Here is a 19846-nt window from a genome sequence, read left to right on the forward strand (position 1 = left end):
GCATCAAAAATATACTCACAAAATCACTCAAAGAAGAAGACAAACACAATGTACCCCAGTCAGCTAATGGCTATTTGTGATTCTATCTGGAACTGTCTGTTGAAAGTTCTAAAGGTGTTAAAGCATCTAGGCTCATCTCCCTGTTTCCCGTAACACAATGTATTACATGTCTAGAAACAAGGCTAAACTAATATTAAGTAGAGACATTTACACGAACTTTATGTAAGAATGTATACAAACCAAAGCTTCCCAAAGTGACAGTGCAGTAAATAGTATCAACATTTTCAAGTTAATCGCAAACAGTTTCGGGTTGGTTGTTTGGTTTGTCGTTTAACGCCGCACTCAGCAATATTTCAGCTATATGACGGCGGTCTGGACCAGACAATCCAGTGATTGACATCATGAGCATCGATCTACGCAATTGGGATCGATGAGATACATCAACCAAGTCAGTGAGCCTGACCACCCGATCCCCTTAGTCGAATTTTACGACAAGCATAGTCGCCTTTTACGGCAAGCATGGGTTGCTGAAGACCAATTCTACCCCGGATCTTCACGAGTCCCGAAGAGAAGTGTTAATACGAAGGAGCAGATCGATCTGAACATGTTACCTGAAACACCCAAGGTATGTAACTTGAAATATAGACATCGATTCTAAACCTGATCACATACCTTTTCTATATCCAAGGAGACAAAGGGACGATGGGGAAGCCTAGAGCTTCTTGTTAAGAGTTTTTGTTCGCCATGTCGACAACCTGATTCGCCACATGGGTACACATTGTGAAGCCCATTTCTGGAGTTCCCGCCGTGATATTGCTGGAATATTGCTAAAAGCGGCATCAAAAATATACTCACAAAATCACTCAAAGAAGAAGACAAACACAATGTACCCCAGTCAGCTAATGGCTATTTGTGATTCTATCTGGAACTGTCTGTTGAAAGTTCTAAAGGTGTTAAAGCATCTAGGCTCATCTCCCTGTTTCCCGTAACACAATGTATTACATGTCTAGAAACAAGGCTAAACTAATATTAAGTAGAGACATTTACACGAACTTTATGTAAGAATGTATACAAACCAAAGCTTCCCAAAGTGACAGTGCAGTAAATAGTATCAACATTTTCAAGTTAATCGCAAACAGTTTCGGGTTGGTTGTTTGGTTTGTCGTTTAACGCCGCACTCAGCAATATTCCAGCTATATGGCGGTGGTCTGTAAATAATCGAGTCTGAACCAGACAATCCAGTGATTAATGTCATGAGCATAGATCCACGCAATTGGGATCGATGACATGATCGAACAATTTTGGGAAATATCTTTATTCATTACGTTCATTTCACAATGACCACACAATGACGCAGAGGAAGTCAGGTTGCAAGACTCCTCTGTCGGATTGTTTCTTGTTAAACCGCTAGTTACATCCCTTCAGCACTCTAATCGGCGTCCCACTGTATGTGCTAAACATTACATACCTCTGCCAAAGTACAGATAGGGGTCACGTGGCCCTCAGCCTCCCAGCGATGACTGTGGATAATTCTCAGCTCCTAAGCATCATTCTTTCTGTTTATGAACTCTTTGTCGTGGTGAGGGTAAATATATCACAAAAGCAGTTGAAATAAGGAAAAGAAGTTATGGATGTGAACTTCTTTATTATGAGGAACACTACGATTCGGAGTATATGCTTACTCCTTCATCAGGTGAATGAATGACAATTAAACGTCCACAGAAACACCATTTGGTGTTAATGGCAACGTTGGCAACAGACGAATGCAGACAGAGACCATCCTCGGAGTGGCAGGCCACGCGTAACCAATAATCGACAAGACAACTGGATTCGAACAACACATCTACGAAATCTATTCCAGCCAGCAACAGTGACTGCAAGAAGCATCCCTGGCCTTCGACACATATCTTCACAAACTGTACGTCGTCGCCTCAGATGTGCAGGGATTGTCGCCAGAAGACCCGCCAGACGTCCCATTTTGACAGGATACCACCGTCAAGCACGTCTACAGTGGTGTAGAAATCGTCTACGCTGGACGGCCATGCAGTGGGGACAAGTTCTATTCACTGACGAGTCTCGTTTTCACCTCAGCCACAGCGATGGACTGATTCGAGTGTACCGACGTCGAGGTGAAAGTTACGTCAATCATTGTGTCATGGAAGAAGATTGGTTCGGGGGTGGCAGCGTTATAGTATGGGGTGGGATTACAGCAAGACCCGTTTGATAGTGGTAGAGGGAAATGTCAATGGACAGCACTACCTCAGCGAGATCATCGGCCCTGTTGTTCTACCGTTTTTGCGTCGTCATGGCCCAGGCATTACCTTTCAACATGACAACGCCCGGCCTCATATTGCTCGACTTGTTCAGGATTCTCTTCAACAAAACAACGTGAATGTCATCCCTTGGCCGGCTCGCTCCTCTGATCTCTCACCAATCGAGCACATGTGGGATGAAATAGACGGCGCCTTCGACGTCAACCACATGTTCCACAGTTACTCCAGGAACTTCGAAACATGCTCCATCAGATATGGACAGATATCCCGCAGGACTTTGTGCGACGCCTGGTCCATTCCATGAGACGAAGATGTGTTGCTTGCATCGCTAACAGAGGTGGACACACACGCTATTGATTTGTAAATTGACATTTTGGCATGTTCATGTTGTTTTATGTAATCACGCATTTTCTGAAGTCAGTATGGCAAATTTAACCATTTGAAAACTTACAGAAGTCTTTTATCTGTTGTAAACCTAAATAGTTTCAGATTTGGTAAAAAAACATAACTTTGCATTAAATCTTATTCAATGTCACAGGAACTTTTGTTGTTCAGTATATATAGCTCAAGCGCTACTGGCTCTGACCATCAGTTGCTTACTGCAACTCCAAGTTTGCAGACGTCTCTCAGTTCTTCTTCCTCCTTCCGAGGCCGACTGTGGCACACACGTGACCGTAGTTACCTGTGTTGTCCTATGGCTGGCTGCACCGTGTCTGAGGTTCAAGGACATTGTCATCACAGGCGACCACAGAAACACCCAGTAAAGAACAGCAGCAACAAGCATGATAACAACTCCTGCTACAACTGTTAAAAAAAAGAAGGTCATCGCAGTTACGACTGCCATTATCCCTGCCGTTACTGTGAAAAAGAAGATCACCACATTATGATCTGTAACCTGAAACGGCCCTGAAACATTGTGGGTACATCTGCATTCAACCATTCAGGGCCAGCCTCCCGTAAAAGTAGCTAAAACCCAGGGTGCAGACGATCTCAAATTAATAGATGAATCCAATCCACTTTAGCGTATTTTACAGTTATTGGAACCCATGGAAGATCCACAAGAACAACAGCAACGTATAGTTAGACCAGAGGCTACCCGCCCATGTGAGTAGACAAATCCCACCATTACAACGTCCACTCCATCTATCTATCTCCGCCACGACACGCCCCACCACGCCCCGCCACGCCCCATCTCCTTTTTCTTCCTCTCTCTCCTCCGAGCATGCGCCCAGCGAGATCCCGTCACTTCCGGCGAGATCCCATCAAGATGGTGTCGCATCCTGCACGTGACCAGGCCTGACGCGATCTTCCCGGGATATGGCGTCTTTTCCAATATGGTAGCACTACCGGTTCCGGTGTATTCCAGCATGCACCAGAACCGGAAGTGCCGCCATCTTGGAAAAATCCCGCCACGATGACGATATTGACTTCTGTGTTGGAACATTTTAGGAACACATAAATAAACATATACCACAATGTATTGTCCTGAGCCATAGCCAATGCTCACAACGGAAGGATACTGAGTACTGACGGATAAAATGGTTTACTGTACGAATGAGGTGAGGTGAAATGGGGTTTAACGTCGCGTCCAAGATTATTGCACTTATATAGCGACGTGCATGCACGTGTTATTTGTGTGGCTGCTTGTACTAGTCCGGACCGATGCCGATTTATAGTGCTAGCTCACTGAGATACGATGCCGCAGTTTAACATGAATACCCCACAGTATACGGACTCTGAGCCGACAAGGCCTTGTTTTAGCCCCTTAATGCCGAGCACCAGACAGGGTAACAACACGTAACATCTCTTAACGTCTTTTGGTATGACGCGGACGGGACCTTCTGTTCTCCGGGCGGACGCTCTACCACTAGACCACGGAGGCTGTGTTCGTATATTTAAGGTCATAAATTGATCGTATTCATATTTGTTTATGGGACATATTTTTTGCGTATGCTATAGGCTTAAGAGAGATTTGTTTAGTTCGGTAACATCAGAGATAGAGTTTGAAATGTTGTAATTGTGTGCCAAAAAAACTCAAATGACAAAAATAAAGAGATACCCATTAGCAGTTGTGTATTATGCGACTGTGTTCTTTTTTAAATTTAAAGGTTTTAAATCATTTGGAAAAATAAAACAGTGCTAAAGGATTCTTTAAGTGTTGACTAAGCAACAGTACAGTTCTAGTTTCGGATACAACATCGCTAACTTAAGATATATTCAATTAAGAATCAAACATATGATAAAATAAACGGTGAGGATTAGTTTCTTTTGCTCCTCGATTTCCAGGCCTGACAGTCCAGTCCAGTTGCTGACATCATAAGCATCGCTCCTTGCAAATGGGATACAATGACACTAAACAAACCAAGTCACCGTGCCGGACTACCCGATCCATTTCGTCAATCTGATGAATTACATATTGTCTTAAATATTGTGAACTATTGTAAACGAAAAACAAGGGCCCAAGGAGCTGTCAGCAGGATTGATCAGGCAAGATTCTATAAATACCAACTCAGGCAACTGATCAGCTGATTACTGCTAGGTAAATCTTTTCAAATCCATAAATGGATTGTAATATTTTTTAACGAATTTTCCTCTTTAAAACTAATTTTACAGTGAATAATTTAATATGTAAAATGATCATTATTTCATGTCATTTTTTAATATTTTTTTTGGTTCCTGAACATGGTAAGCACATGTGTTTTTATTATATAAAAAAAACAACTTTTTCAGTGGACAATGTTTCTTCTGAACATAATATTTAATATCACGACACCAAAAATGTTACTAAATGAGTTATCTAATTTCCCCATATTTGTGAATGACAAGAAACAATGTGAATTTGACAAGCACAATACTTTATTATGTGTGAAACAAAAATACATAGGATATATGTAAACAAAAAATTATCATTTCAATAGTTCTACAAATAATTGCATTTTAATACCCTTGTAATGTTATTTTACTGCAACAGGTACCTCCAAACTTTATTCTTTTCTTATCAGATGAGAAGTTAAGACTTACTGATAATAGGTAATTTAACATTTTTCTTCTTTTTATCTTCATGAAAACAAGACTCATAATAAATTTGTATTTTAGTGACCTGTTCATAGATGATTTGTTTGGTAAAAAGTATTAAGATTAAAATTAGACATTGCTAATGTAGAGAAATGAGGTTTATGGTAAAATGTTATAAGAGGACCTCTTGTTGGTCATTTCTTCATCACCCATAAATTTGAGTTTTTCTTTACTTACCATGTTCTGAAAATTTACACATTAGAATAATTTAAGGTATCTGATTAAAATAGCGACACAGCTTTCCACTCTCAGGCAGCCAATCAGATTATGTGAAAAAAACCACTGTAAACCTTGTAATGGGAGAATAATAAATAAGAATACATTTCTTGTTTTGTCATATGTCCAGTTTATCATCCCAAGAAGCGCTAAATAATTATCATTAAAATTAAACTAGCAATGCATATTGGGGCTCTTTATCTGCTATGATAATATAACAATTGCACTCTTAAAGAAGTGTGTGTTTTTTCGGTAAGCATGGTAAAAAATAAATCTTTGGTTTAAAGAATATACGTGAGACAAACATAATTCTACATGTCTTTAATACTCTGTATTGTCTGTTAATTCTGAAAATAATTAACTGTGATATTGAGTTTCTACCTAAAACTAATTATATGAAATTAATTTTAGGGGTCACGTGGCCCTCAGCCTCCCAGCGATGACTGTGGATAATTCTCAGCTCCAAAGCATCATTCTTTCTGTTTATGAACTCTTTGTCGTGGTGAGGGTAAATATATCACAAAAGCAGTTGAAATAAGGAAAAGAAGTTATGGATGTGAACTTCTTTATTATGAGGAACACTACGATTCGGAGTATATGCTTACTCCTTCATCAGGTGAATGAATGACAATTAAACGTCCACAGAAACACCATTTGGTGTTAATGGCAACGTTGGCAACAGACGAATGCAGACAGAGACCATCCTCGGAGTGGCAGGCCACGCGTAACCAATAATCGACAAGACAACTGGATTCGAACAACACATCTACGAAATCTATTCCAGCCAGCAACAGTGACTGCAAGAAGCATCCCTGGCCTTCGACACATATCTTCACAAACTGTACGTCGTCGCCTCAGATGTGCAGGGATTGTCGCCAGAAGACCCGCCAGACGTCCCATTTTGACAGGATACCACCGTCAAGCACGTCTACAGTGGTGTAGAAATCGTCTACGCTGGACGGCCATGCAGTGGGGACAAGTTCTATTCACTGACGAGTCTCGTTTTCACCTCAGCCACAGCGATGGACTGATTCGAGTGTACCGACGTCGAGGTGAAAGTTACGTCAATCATTGTGTCATGGAAGAAGATTGGTTCGGGGGTGGCAGCGTTATAGTATGGGGTGGGATTACAGCAAGACCCGTTTGATAGTGGTAGAGGGAAATGTCAATGGACAGCACTACCTCAGCGAGATCATCGGCCCTGTTGTTCTACCGTTTTTGCGTCGTCATGGCCCAGGCATTACCTTTCAACATGACAACGCCCGGCCTCATATTGCTCGACTTGTTCAGGATTCTCTTCAACAAAACAACGTGAATGTCATCCCTTGGCCGGCTCGCTCCTCTGATCTCTCACCAATCGAGCACATGTGGGATGAAATAGACGGCGCCTTCGACGTCAACCACATGTTCCACAGTTACTCCAGGAACTTCGAAACATGCTCCATCAGATATGGACAGATATCCCGCAGGACTTTGTGCGACGCCTGGTCCATTCCATGAGACGAAGATGTGTTGCTTGCATCGCTAACAGAGGTGGACACACACGCTATTGATTTGTAAATTGACATTTTGGCATGTTCATGTTGTTTTATGTAATCACGCATTTTCTGAAGTCAGTATGGCAAATTTAACCATTTGAAAACTTACAGAAGTCTTTTATCTGTTGTAAACCTAAATAGTTTCAGATTTGGTAAAAAAACATAACTTTGCATTAAATCTTATTCAATGTCACAGGAACTGTTGTTGTTCAGTATATATAGCTCAAGCGCTACTGGCTCTGACCATCAGTTGCTTACTGCAACTCCAAGTTTGCAGACGTCTCTCAGTTCTTCTTCCTCCTTCCGAGGCCGACTGTGGCACACACGTGACCGTAGTTACCTGTGTTGTCCTATGGCTGGCTGCACCGTGTCTGAGGTTCAAGGACATTGTCATCACAGGCGACCACAGAAACACCCAGTAAAGAACAGCAGCAACAAGCATGATAACAACTCCTGCTACAACTGTTAAAAAAAAGAAGGTCATCGCAGTTACGACTGCCATTATCCCTGCCGTTACTGTGAAAAAGAAGATCACCACATTATGATCTGTAACCTGAAACGACCCTGAAACATTGTGGGTACATCTGCATTCAACCATTCAGGGCCAGCCTCCCGTAAAAGTAGCTAAAACCCAGGGTGCAGACGATCTCAAATTAATAGATGAATCCAATCCACTTTAGCGTATTTTACAGTTATTGGAACCCATGGAAGATCCACAAGAACAACAGCAACGTATAGTTAGACCAGAGGCTACCCGCCCATGTGAGTAGACAAATCCCACCATTACAACGTCCACTCCATCTATCTATCTCCGCCACGACACGCCCCACCACGCCCCGCCACGCCCCATCTCCTTTTTCTTCCTCTCTCTCCTCCGAGCATGCGCCCAGCGAGATCCCGTCACTTCCGGCGAGATCCCATCAAGATGGTGTCGCATCCTGCACGTGACCAGGCCTGACGCGATCTTCCCGGGATATGGCGTCTTTTCCAATATGGTAGCACTACCGGTTCCGGTGTATTCCAGCATGCACCAGAACCGGAAGTGCCGCCATCTTGGAAAAATCCCGCCACGATGACGATATTGACTTCTGTGTTGGAACATTTTAGGAACACATAAATAAACATATACCACAATGTATTGTCCTGAGCCATAGCCAATGCTCACAACGGAAGGATACTGAGTACTGACGGATAAAATGGTTTACTGTACGAATGAGGTGAGGTGAAATGGGGTTTAACGTCGCGTCCAAGATTATTGCACTTATATAGCGACGTGCATGCACGTGTTATTTGTGTGGCTGCTTGTACTAGTCCGGACCGATGCCGATTTATAGTGCTAGCTCACTGAGATACGATGCCGCAGTTTAACATGAATACCCCACAGTATACGGACTCTGAGCCGACAAGGCCTTGTTTTAGCCCCTTAATGCCGAGCACCAGACAGGGTAACAACACGTAACATCTCTTAACGTCTTTTGGTATGACGCGGACGGGACCTTCTGTTCTCCGGGCGGACGCTCTACCACTAGACCACGGAGGCTGTGTTCGTATATTTAAGGTCATAAATTGATCGTATTCATATTTGTTTATGGGACATATTTTTTGCGTATGATATAGGCTTAAGAGAGATTTGTTTAGTTCGGTAACATCAGAGATAGAGTTTGAAATGTTGTAATTGTGTGCCAAAAAAACTCAAATGACAAAAATAAAGAGATACCCATTAGCAGTTGTGTATTATGCGACTGTGTTCTTTTTTAAATTTAAAGGTTTTAAATCATTTGGAAAAATAAAACAGTGCTAAAGGATTCTTTAAGTGTTGACTAAGCAACAGTACAGTTCTAGTTTCGGATACAACATCGCTAACTTAAGATATATTCAATTAAGAATCAAACATATGATAAAATAAACGGTGAGGATTAGTTTCTTTTGCTCCTCGATTTCCAGGCCTGACAGTCCAGTCCAGTTGCTGACATCATAAGCATCGCTCCTTGCAAATGGGATACAATGACACTAAACAAACCAAGTCACCGTGCCGGACTACCCGATCCATTTCGTCAATCTGATGAATTACATATTGTCTTAAATATTGTGAACTATTGTAAACGAAAAACAAGGGCCCAAGGAGCTGTCAGCAGGATTGATCAGGCAAGATTCTATAAATACCAACTCAGGCAACTGATCAGCTGATTACTGCTAGGTAAATCTTTTCAAATCCATAAATGGATTGTAATATTTTTTAACGAATTTTCCTCTTTAAAACTAATTTTACAGTGAATAATTTAATATGTAAAATGATCATTATTTCATGTCATTTTTTAATATTTTTTTTGGTTCCTGAACATGGTAAGCACATGTGTTTTTATTATATAAAAAAAACAACTTTTTCAGTGGACAATGTTTCTTCTGAACATAATATTTAATATCACGACACCAAAAATGTTACTAAATGAGTTATCTAATTTCCCCATATTTGTGAATGACAAGAAACAATGTGAATTTGACAAGCACAATACTTTATTATGTGTGAAACAAAAATACATAGGATATATGTAAACAAAAAATTATCATTTCAATAGTTCTACAAATAATTGCATTTTAATACCCTTGTAATGTTATTTTACTGCAACAGGTACCTCCAAACTTTATTCTTTTCTTATCAGATGAGAAGTTAAGACTTACTGATAATAGGTAATTTAACATTTTTCTTCTTTTTATCTTCATGAAAACAAGACTCATAATAAATTTGTATTTTAGTGACCTGTTCATAGATGATTTGTTTGGTAAAAAGTATTAAGATTAAAATTAGACATTGCTAATGTAGAGAAATGAGGTTTATGGTAAAATGTTATAAGAGGACCTCTTGTTGGTCATTTCTTCATCACCCATAAATTTGAGTTTTTCTTTACTTACCATGTTCTGAAAATTTACACATTAGAATAATTTAAGGTATCTGATTAAAATAGCGACACAGCTTTCCACTCTCAGGCAGCCAATCAGATTATGTGAAAAAACCCACTGTAAACCTTGTAATGGGAGAATAATAAATAAGAATACATTTCTTGTTTTGTCATATGTCCAGTTTATCATCCCAAGAAGCGCTAAATAATTATCATTAAAATTAAACTAGCAATGCATATTGGGGCTCTTTATCTGCTATGATAATATAACAATTGCACTCTTAAAGAAGTGTGTGTTTTTTCGGTAAGCATGGTAAAAAATAAATCTTTGGTTTAAAGAATATACGTGAGACAAACATAATTCTACATGTCTTTAATACTCTGTATTGTCTGTTAATTCTGAAAATAATTAACTGTGATATTGAGTTTCTACCTAAAACTAATTATATGAAATTAATTTTAAGATTATTTCATCTTATCTGAAATACAAAATATATTTTTAAATGCACAGATGTAAATCATTGTTGAAAAAAAATGTTTTTGAAAAAATACCTAGTAAGGTTGATTGGTGCCCACCATGTTTATCTTCATCATTTTTTCTGGTCCCTATACGAAATCAAAATAGTAAAGAAAACATATAAATACATATATTACTTTTTTGAGTTTACATAGATTTAGGTATGAGTTTCTTAATTGTCCTGAGATACTATGTTTAAATTATTGAAGTCTTCATGTTTAAAACCACCAAATAATTATAGGCCAATATGAATTAAGTATATTGGTCTGGATAAACTCCACCTGTTGAAAGGGGAAACAACTGCTGTGGTTGCAAAACATGTTGGTTGTGAGATGTACAGTCCGACCAGCAAAGATTGATCGTTTCCTGCCTTAACATTGAGTATTGCTTTAGATCCAAATTATTTGAGTGTTTATTTTCTTAAAATATGAAATTTTAGTCTCGATTATTTTAATATATCTATAAAATGTGTTTTTGATCGATCGGCTCTAGATCAACACTTCGTTAACGTTATAACGTGACATTTATTATATGGTTGATAGTTATTATTTTTTTAAAATACCAAAAACAATATGGTTTATTTCACTATTTCTTCAGTATTTTTACATGAATTAATTAACTGTTTCATTAGCTTTGTTATTAGTCTTGAAAACGCCCAGTAAAGAATGTACCGGGGCTGCTCACCTGGTCCCGTAATATCGATGCGTTATCTCGCTTTGGTTACCGTCTCCCCATTCTGCAACTGAATCTGGTACGTTGGGAAGCTGAAATTCTCTGATATATCTCCACATATCACACCCCTTCTTACCCCACAATTTTCTCTCGGTCACCAACTTTCGGAGATGGAAACATTGTCACTACGGTAATGTTTTGCCAGCTGGGGATTTCCTGTACTAGACGACCTGGGGTATCCCCGATCCGAAAATAGTGACGTCAATTATTTTAAGCCAGCCAATCAAAACGCGATGACACAGCTCTCCACTCTCAGCCAGCCAATCCGATAGAGTGAATAAAAATAAACCATTGCGAATAAACCACTGCTGGCGATTGAAGATCAAGCCCTGTCATGGGAGAAATATCAAAACAATTGTAATTTACATGATTTGGTACATCTAAATGGTATCAGATAGAAGTTCATACCAGTTGTTTCGCCGACATTGTGAACATTGTATTGATATCCTATCATCCTGGATTCCAGAGTTGCGTCCCTTGGGCACGCCAGAAACCTATGATTGTGGGTTCGAATCCCGGTTCGCCCCAATTATGTTCCTAGATTTGTCAGCACCATACCCGTGCTCGTGGGTTTCACCGAAGTGGTAAACGTGTGAGACCTGCATCACTTCGGGCTTTCCTCCCATATTAAGCTGACACGCCGTGATATAACTGGAATACTGTTAAAAGCGGCGTTAAACCCATCTCACTCACTCACTCATCCTGGATTCATGTGCACACTTTAGGGCATTGGTTAAGCTTGTCGCGACTCCAGGACCTATGGACAACGCTTGAAAGCAGTGAAAACACCTTCTTATTCAGTCATCGAGGTTCACAGAATCAAATTATCTAAGATGCTATAACCTTTGCTACACCATTGCTGGATATGGAAACCCGTAAATATCCAGGTTAGAATAGGTCTTCAGCAATCGATGGTTGCCGTAAAAGGCGGATGTGGTAAGAGGCGACTAACGGGGTCGGGTGGTCAGTCTTACTGACTTAGTTGATGCATGTCATCGTTTCCTGATTGTGTGGATCCATGCTCATGAAGTCAATCACTGGATTGTCTGGTCCAGACTTGAAAAATTACAGACTGCCTTCATGTAGCTGGAATTTTGCTGGAGTGCGGATTGAACAACAAACTCTCTCTCTCTCTCTCTCTCTCTCTCTCTCTCTCTCTCTCTCTCTCTCTGAGTTGGGTTTAACGCCGCTTTTAACAGTATTTCAGTTATATCGCGGCGTGTCAGCTTAATGTGGGAGGAAAGCCCGAAGTGATGCAGGTCTCAGACGTTTACCACTTAGGTGAAACCCAAGAGCACGGGTATGGTGCTGACAAACCTAGAAACATAATCGGGGCGAACCGGGATTCGAACCCACAATCATAGGTTACTAGCGTGCCCAAGGGACGCAACTCTGCACAGCGAATCGCGGCGCCTTGGACGACTGGACCACCCGTGCCCCCTGAAGTTGCAAGATATATACTCGTTTCTGTAACATGATCCTCTCCATTGAGAATGAAACTAAACATGTCCTAAACATTGATATGAAATGTGTTCTATCAGAGTTTATACAAACACAGGCAAGCAGCAGGAAACAGGGTTTCGCATATACTTGAATCTTTTACTGAGGTTGATATACTTATGGACAGCGTGAAACGACTGTACATTTGCGTTGAAGCTGCGATTGAAGTGAGTGAGTATGGTTTTACGCCGCGTTATGCAATATTCCAGCAATATCACGGCGGGGGACACCAGAAATGGGCTTCAAACAATGTACTCATGTCGGGAATCGAACCCGGGTCTTCGGCGTGACGAGCGAACGCTTTAACCACTAGACTACCCGACCGCCCTGCTGCGATGGGAACTCCCATTTAATAATACTAATACATCAGGACTATCTTGGTTTTACAAACATCAGATAACAATGTTGAAACATTATTTGTTTTGCAGTTTGATAAAATGGACATTCTATTGAGTAGTGATAAACGTTTTTGCATGTTGAACTACAGTGTCAGTCAGGACTTTCTATTAAATCAGTCATATTTTTGCTTAGTTTGGTCAGTGGTAGTACACACCACAGTTTGGGTCGACATGTCAGGTAGGAGTGAAAGTCACCATGGACAGATATATGAGAAACCTTATTTGTCCAAACACTGTAAACATACATTGAGACATATTTAATAGATGAAACTTTGCAAAACTGATCATCAAGGTTGAAATTAAAGTGTCAAATGTGCTTAAAGTGAACCGCAACACTAATCTCTGAGAAAATGGTATCACAAGCCAGTATCACGTGTGTCCGCCATGTGCACTGATGACTGCCATGCAACGTCGATACATGGATTGGATGAGGCGGCTGATGAAGGACATTGAGGCGGCTGATGAGGAACGCCTGACGCAGTTCAGCTGCGGTTGTCGGCCTTGGTCGGGGGTAAATGGGATTTTATGCGTCCCACGTTAGGTTTTATAGTACTCGCCTCCGGCTCGTGGTATAAAACCAAACGCGGGACACATAAAATCCCATGTACCCCGAGTGATCCTGCTACAGCGAATATATCTTACCGACATGTTTTAATATGGCATTGTAACATATTTTCGATAAAATCAAAATTGATCGAAAACAGCTGTTCGATTGAGGTGAGGTTAGCCTGCGCTATGTCACATGACTTCCACTGACTCGGAAAAAGCGTGCGGCTTTTTGCTTCGAAGCAAGGATTTAATCTGCTTCTCAGAAATCCACGCGCTGGCTGACTTGCTCGTGCTGAGAATTTGTTTCCCTTGAAGGCGGGATAAACTGTATTCTTTCAAGATCACGTGGACTAATCAGATCTCATCACTCTGACATGGAGCAATGATAACGTTTCTTACAGTTTGTTATTCTCTTGAAAATGTTTTGTCATAAACTGTAAGTTTCTTATTTAACTCGTCAATCGACACTTTTCGTTTCTCAAAGCGCTATTTTTTTAACTTGACCCGCGTATTCGTTCACTTCCAACTGTGGCCTCGTAGTTTTGAAGAATATTTATTGTTCAAGTTGATTTTGCATACAATCACATCCAAACGTATGGTAAAGAATTTCAGTAACCTCAAATATTTTTCATTACTTTTGTTAATATTCTTTAAGTTTTGCAAACTCGGAATTACTATTTAAGTTGTAATTACAAGGGCTTGTGAAACGTCCCTGCGTGTGAGGTGGGGAGAACTTACGTTTCAAGGTTTTGCATGTGTAATGAAAAACAATCCGGTAGTCAACAACACAAAAAATGTCACCCAACACATGAAAAATCCTGTTTTATTGAAATGGGATCCCGGTGTATACTGTCATTTTACCTCGACAATGCAGGTTTGCATGTTTCTTGTGTGGGTCAATGCCTTGCCCATGCCTAAGTATGTTCATCAGAACATAGATCAACATTACACTTTCTCATGTCAAGTTTGCCTCACAATCTCGTCTCGTAGAATGCCAACCTACCAAAGTATGAATCCCACCACAATGAACCTACCGTTGCAAAGATGTATGGAGCAAATATTCCGCCAATGCGAGCCGCAGTATTAGCGGCACCATAGCCCAAATTTCTAAAAAAATAGATAAAACTAAAACGTAAAACAACTATGTACCAAGCTAATAACTGATAATTGCTTCTTGCAGTTGTTTTGGTTTGGTTTGGTTTGTTGTTGAACGCCGCACTCCGCAATATTCCAGCTATATGACGACGGTCTGTAAATAATCGAGTCTGGACCAGACAACCCAGTGATTGACATCATGAGTATCGATCCACGCAATTGGGATCGATGACATGCATCAACCAAGTCAGCGAGCCTGACCACCCGATCCCGTTAGTCGCCTCTTACGACAAGCATAGTCGCCTTTAAGGCAAACATGGGTTGCTGCAGACCTATTCTACCCCGGAATCTTCACAGGTCTCTTGCAGTTGTGTGACTGTAAGGTGGGGATACGTCCAGTCGCCTCTTACCTATCATGACCTGAAATTAACTTTGGGAAAGGTCAGCAGAATGTACAATACTATATGATTTTGTTAGTTTGTTGTTTAACGCCGCACTCAGCAATATTCCAGCTGTATGACGGCGGTCTGTAAATAATCGAGTCTGGACCAGACAATCCAAGGATGGATATGATGAGTATCGATCCACGCAATTTTGTTACGATGACATGCATAATGTTCTTTTGTTGTGGTGGAAGGGAATATCCCCATCACTACCTTGATACATTTTTCGATAAGCCGCCGTTATGTACTCGAACTTGAAACGTTGATGGGAGATCCCATAATGTCTCACTTGACAACAACTGCATAACACACCAAGCTGCACCAACACTGAGTTTGGTCACCATAGCCAAAACGTTGATGATGATCCCTTGGTCATCTTTAGCGACTACAACACGTGGACGGAACTGATGACTACATTGGACACGTAGAGAAAGAACGCAACTGGTAGGGAATGCATAGTATTGATGGTGTTAGTACACTGCTGAAGAACCAGAAACCGTGCATTCAGAAAGGTTTTGAAAGTTACTTTTGGTGTTATTCATGAGAATAATGCAACAGGAAACAATCTTTGTGTTTTGTTTTGCTTAAATTTTAGTACGAGCCAATTTTACAGTATGTTATCGTCAAGGACGTTGGTCTGTGATCATGCAATCACTTTACTTGATCAAATTGTGAGCTACAGTTGAGTGTGAAATACCATTATGCTGGGTTTAAAGAGTTCACAGTGAATTGTCTTGGTAAGCTGAGATATGATTTGCTTTAGAACCAACTCATCCGTCCTTTAGTTTGGGCGTTCAAAGTTAGCTGAAGGTTCAGCTGATGCGAACTTCGATGGAGGTGCCGTTAGATTTTTACGCTGAAGGGTGTGCTAACGGAGTAATAGGTTTGGTAATAGCGACGATGCAAACACCAAAGGAACCAACAGTGGATGCAGCAAAGAAAATGAAAGCTAATGAAAGTCTATAAATATATACGAAGAAGATGTTCAATGAAGACATGAAGATGAATATGTTCATCAAAAACTGTCCGGTACCACGATTATAAATCATGGTCTATGCAAAAATAATCTTTGTGATAGATGTCCCTTACTTGTTGTTCATGAAGAACGTCACAATGCAAGCTGGGATCTCCACTACTCCCAGAAGGAAGATATACAGATACAGGTTGCCGGCGAGTCTCCCTGCACCGAACGATATCCCATAGTACACCAGCGACATGCAGATCCTCCAGTACAAAATATTGAGTATTTCGTTTAATAAAACCTAACCGACAAAGCAACACATGTTCTTCATCCCAGAGGAATCGTGCCCTCATCTTTCAAACCGAGTAAGGCAAGTAGAAAAGGATTATGCGGCACACACTGCAAACACCCAAATGTGAATGAAATACTTACAACTCCATTTCATATGCAACATTAAAACATGCTATTAAAATGTATTTGCATGCTATATAATTCTTATCATCACGGCAGGGTTTCTTTTGCCTCTGTCCCTCGCCAGCCAACTATTGTTGGTTTGAGAAGTACGTTCTTGCATGTGTATGCGAAACACGGTAACTGTGGAAGCTACATTTAAGTGAGAAGTATTCTGTATCTGTCATGATGCTTATGTTGAAGATGTGGCAAGTAAGTTATTCGACTCTGTCTCTTTGAAAGATCAAGCTCATGTAAAGAAACTGGTCTAACATAGAACCGCTTTGAACAAAATTGTGCCACACCACGCCAAGTATTTGGAAATTTTGGCTCCATTTCAACATGATCAACATGTCCCATATCCGAATGTATACGGAATAGTATCCACCCCCTCCCATACCGGACCCACTTCTGTACTCACCAAATGAACTGAATAACGAGAGACTTCCAGCATATACTCCAGTCCCGGTAGATGTCTAGGTACGTGTACTTGCTGCTAGATGCCCTCAGTTTCTTCTCTTCTGCCACTTGTTTCTGCAGCTGCAGTGTGTTGGTGGGCTTCTGTCTTTTGTTGTATCGACTCATCTGATCCACGACCTTCTCAGCCTCATCAGTCCGCCCTTTTACAGCCAACCAGCGCAGACTCTCTGGGACAAAGCTGGCAGCGTCGATGGAATCATATAAGTAAAAAGGAAACGGTTTGATAGACTTTGTAGTTAAATTTCGAAGATTATAATTTTGAACCCATGTGGATGTGCATGGGAGCGCTAAAGCCGTACCTTTCGAAAACAAAAAACTGAAAATAAACAACCTTGAAGTCGTCTGACACCAAATGATGATGAACATGTATGACATTTTGGAAACAATGGTAACAAATATATGAAGAAGGATGAATTATACAGAAACAGGTAAACACTGATCAGAATTGTTGCAACTTGTGGACACATATTTCAAACTTAATTAACAGTAACAGATGACTATGAGACTGAGTTTTGAAAATCGTGCCAGAAACATTGGGATGCTCTCGAAGGGTGATACTCAAGGTCTTGGTCGTCCAAGGGATCGTCCATAGCAGATAGGCAGGCCGGGTATATTGTTAACCTTGGCATGCACAACAGGTTTCTAAAATCATGTCAGTGTCACCTGCAGCCTTATTTTATCGTTGATCCATATCAAGGCTGCTTCTCCACTGTGTAAATATAAGTAGTTGTACGTCATGATTGTCGTACATTCAATTGTCACCTGTCAGCCTGTCACACTTCCATTCATTCTCCTGCTGACACAGTTCCTACAGGCTTGCCAAGAATTCCAAATTTCGTGCTTCTTCTGTGTTAGGTGGATCCCCAGAGGACAATCAGACCCACCCAAAGTCAGCTAGCTCCCTTGCACCCATTGCCAGCTACATCGCCTGATAGCATCTCTCATACAGGTTATGTTCCAGATTATTCGACTTTAAAGTCGTATCCTAGTGTACCCGAAGAACCTGTGGATGCTGCAGCTTCTCCTGTCAGCAATGTTGGATCTCCTCCAGCAGTCCATGGTCGGCTTGGCCTACCCGAAGGAGGACATGAGGAGTGAAGAGTGGATTACCAACTCTGTTGTTACCGTGAACAAGGCAGCTGAAGTCTTTGTCTAATATCATTTGCATTTTGTACATAGTTGTATTCAGCAGGCACAGTTTGTATGTGTTGCTCAAGTTCTTGTATGCCTGTGTTTTCTTTCAATTATATTAGCATCATTCAATGATATTAGCATCACTGAAACCTATTCGCGGGCTTTTACACGTGATGTCATGAAACAAACGATCATGGATAATGTAAACACTGTGCTAATCGCTATTACAGACTTAATCATTTGCACAAACACAGCACGTAGGACCGTGTGAAAGGAATAATACTATATTTATAAATGTTTTTTAGCATAAAATCATATTATACCAGAAACACTACCAAATTTTATAGATCACTGACCTCGCGCTATATGTGTGACGCCAATATATTGCTTTTAACGAAAATCCATCTCGGACAACGAGAAGCCTGACGCTGCCACATCAGTTGAAGGATGACCACTTGAATGCCACCACATCAGTGTTTGAATGCCACCACATCGGTGTTTGAATGCCACAGTGACATGTTTTTAGATTCAATTTTTGACTGTTTTATTGTTAGTAAAACACCATTTGATTTTGAACTACATGTATTATTTGTATTGCCTATAGTCTTATGCCCCATCTGGAGGATTGATTAATTTTTAATTAGTCTGCTTGAGTATACCATCTCAGTATCCTTGGTGCTGCCAGCTGGAGATCCACTGGTATTTGGCATTGTCTTTATGAAACTCTGTAGTGGGTGGGGAGCTGGGATGGGGAACCTATTATAAACCATGACTCAACCAAAAATACACAAACGAGCATTGGATGAATGTTTGTCCTCTCATGAAGACAGTACATCGAACAGATTTTCTCATAGTTTAAGTAGATTTTTGGTGGTATCACTGATGGTGAACCACAAAAACTGAACCCGTTTGCAACATCAAAAGAAAATTTATGGTATCGTTGGTGATGTGCAATTTTGTCTGACTTCCTTCTCATAGAGTGTGAAACAGCAAAGAAATATGCTATTAGCAACTCAAAACAACTCGTCAATACCCAAGTTTCAGATTCACCACACAAGTCTCTGAACAGTAGTGAAGGTATCATTAGATACAGGGGCCGTTGGCTCTCTGATATGAATGAAACAGAACTTGAAGCTGAGTTACAATGTCAGGGTGTAACGAATGTCAAACGTTTTACATCAGAGAGAAAACTGAAAATGTAAAAACAAATACCTACTTACTTTCTTTTACTTTACTTTACTCACAGCCGAAACACCCAAAATCAATCAAAGCAGGATATTGTTATATCAAAGTGGAACAATATATTCCTAATCCACTTCGGTGTTTCAACTAGTTTGGCCATGGTGCCCAGTCTTGTAGAAATCATATGACATGCTTTCGATGTTGTGGAGCTGCCCACGACGGTACGGACTGCCTGACATCGCCAAGATGTGTCAATTGGTTTGGAGAGCATATGTCTTCATCGACGCCCTGTCCCATATGGAAGCATGAGTATGAGATTGCCAAACTTCAACGCAATATCACATATCATGAAGCAAAACTTGTAGTAAAAGCAACCTTCCCTCCAACAGCCGGTATGTCAATACTC

The 19846-nt window shown here is 40.6% G+C and overlaps 1 protein-coding gene across 1 annotated transcript; it reads right to left on the bottom strand.

Moving 5' to 3' along the window:
- Window positions 1-7907: 7907 nt before the first annotated feature.
- On the bottom strand, window positions 7908-17229 carry LOC139449016 (solute carrier family 22 member 15-like). Its single transcript, XM_071230501.1, has 7 exons — window positions 17066-17229; window positions 16323-16457; window positions 16122-16193; window positions 15495-15620; window positions 14730-14802; window positions 9960-10018; window positions 7908-8190 (listed from the first exon to the last, which is right to left on the bottom strand). The coding sequence occupies exons 1-7, from the start codon at window positions 17227-17229 to the stop codon at window positions 7908-7910; spliced, it is 912 nt and encodes a 303-aa protein (XP_071086602.1).
- Between the last annotated feature and the right edge of the window lie 2617 nt (window positions 17230-19846).

Source organism: Haliotis cracherodii, unplaced genomic scaffold (genome assembly GCF_022045235.1).
Source record: "Haliotis cracherodii isolate W230 unplaced genomic scaffold, xgHalCrac1.p SCAF_7, whole genome shotgun sequence".
Lineage (NCBI taxonomy): Eukaryota > Metazoa > Mollusca > Gastropoda > Lepetellida > Haliotidae > Haliotis > Haliotis cracherodii.

What these genes read in the sequence shown, in the direction of transcription:
- LOC139449016 (XM_071230501.1), bottom strand. Translation starts at nt 17,229, where the DNA reads ATGAGTCGATACAACAAAAGACAGAAGCCCACCAACACACTGCAGCTG. An exon ending in GTTTGCATCGTCGCTATTAC is followed by an intron (nt 15,621 to 16,121) that starts CAAACCTATTAC and finishes TCCACGTGTTGT; the next exon opens with AGTCGCTAAAGATGACCAAG. An exon ending in CTCCATACATCTTTGCAACG is followed by an intron (nt 10,019 to 14,729) that starts GTAGGTTCATTG and finishes GTAAATTTTCAG; the next exon opens with AACATGGTAAGTAAAGAAAA.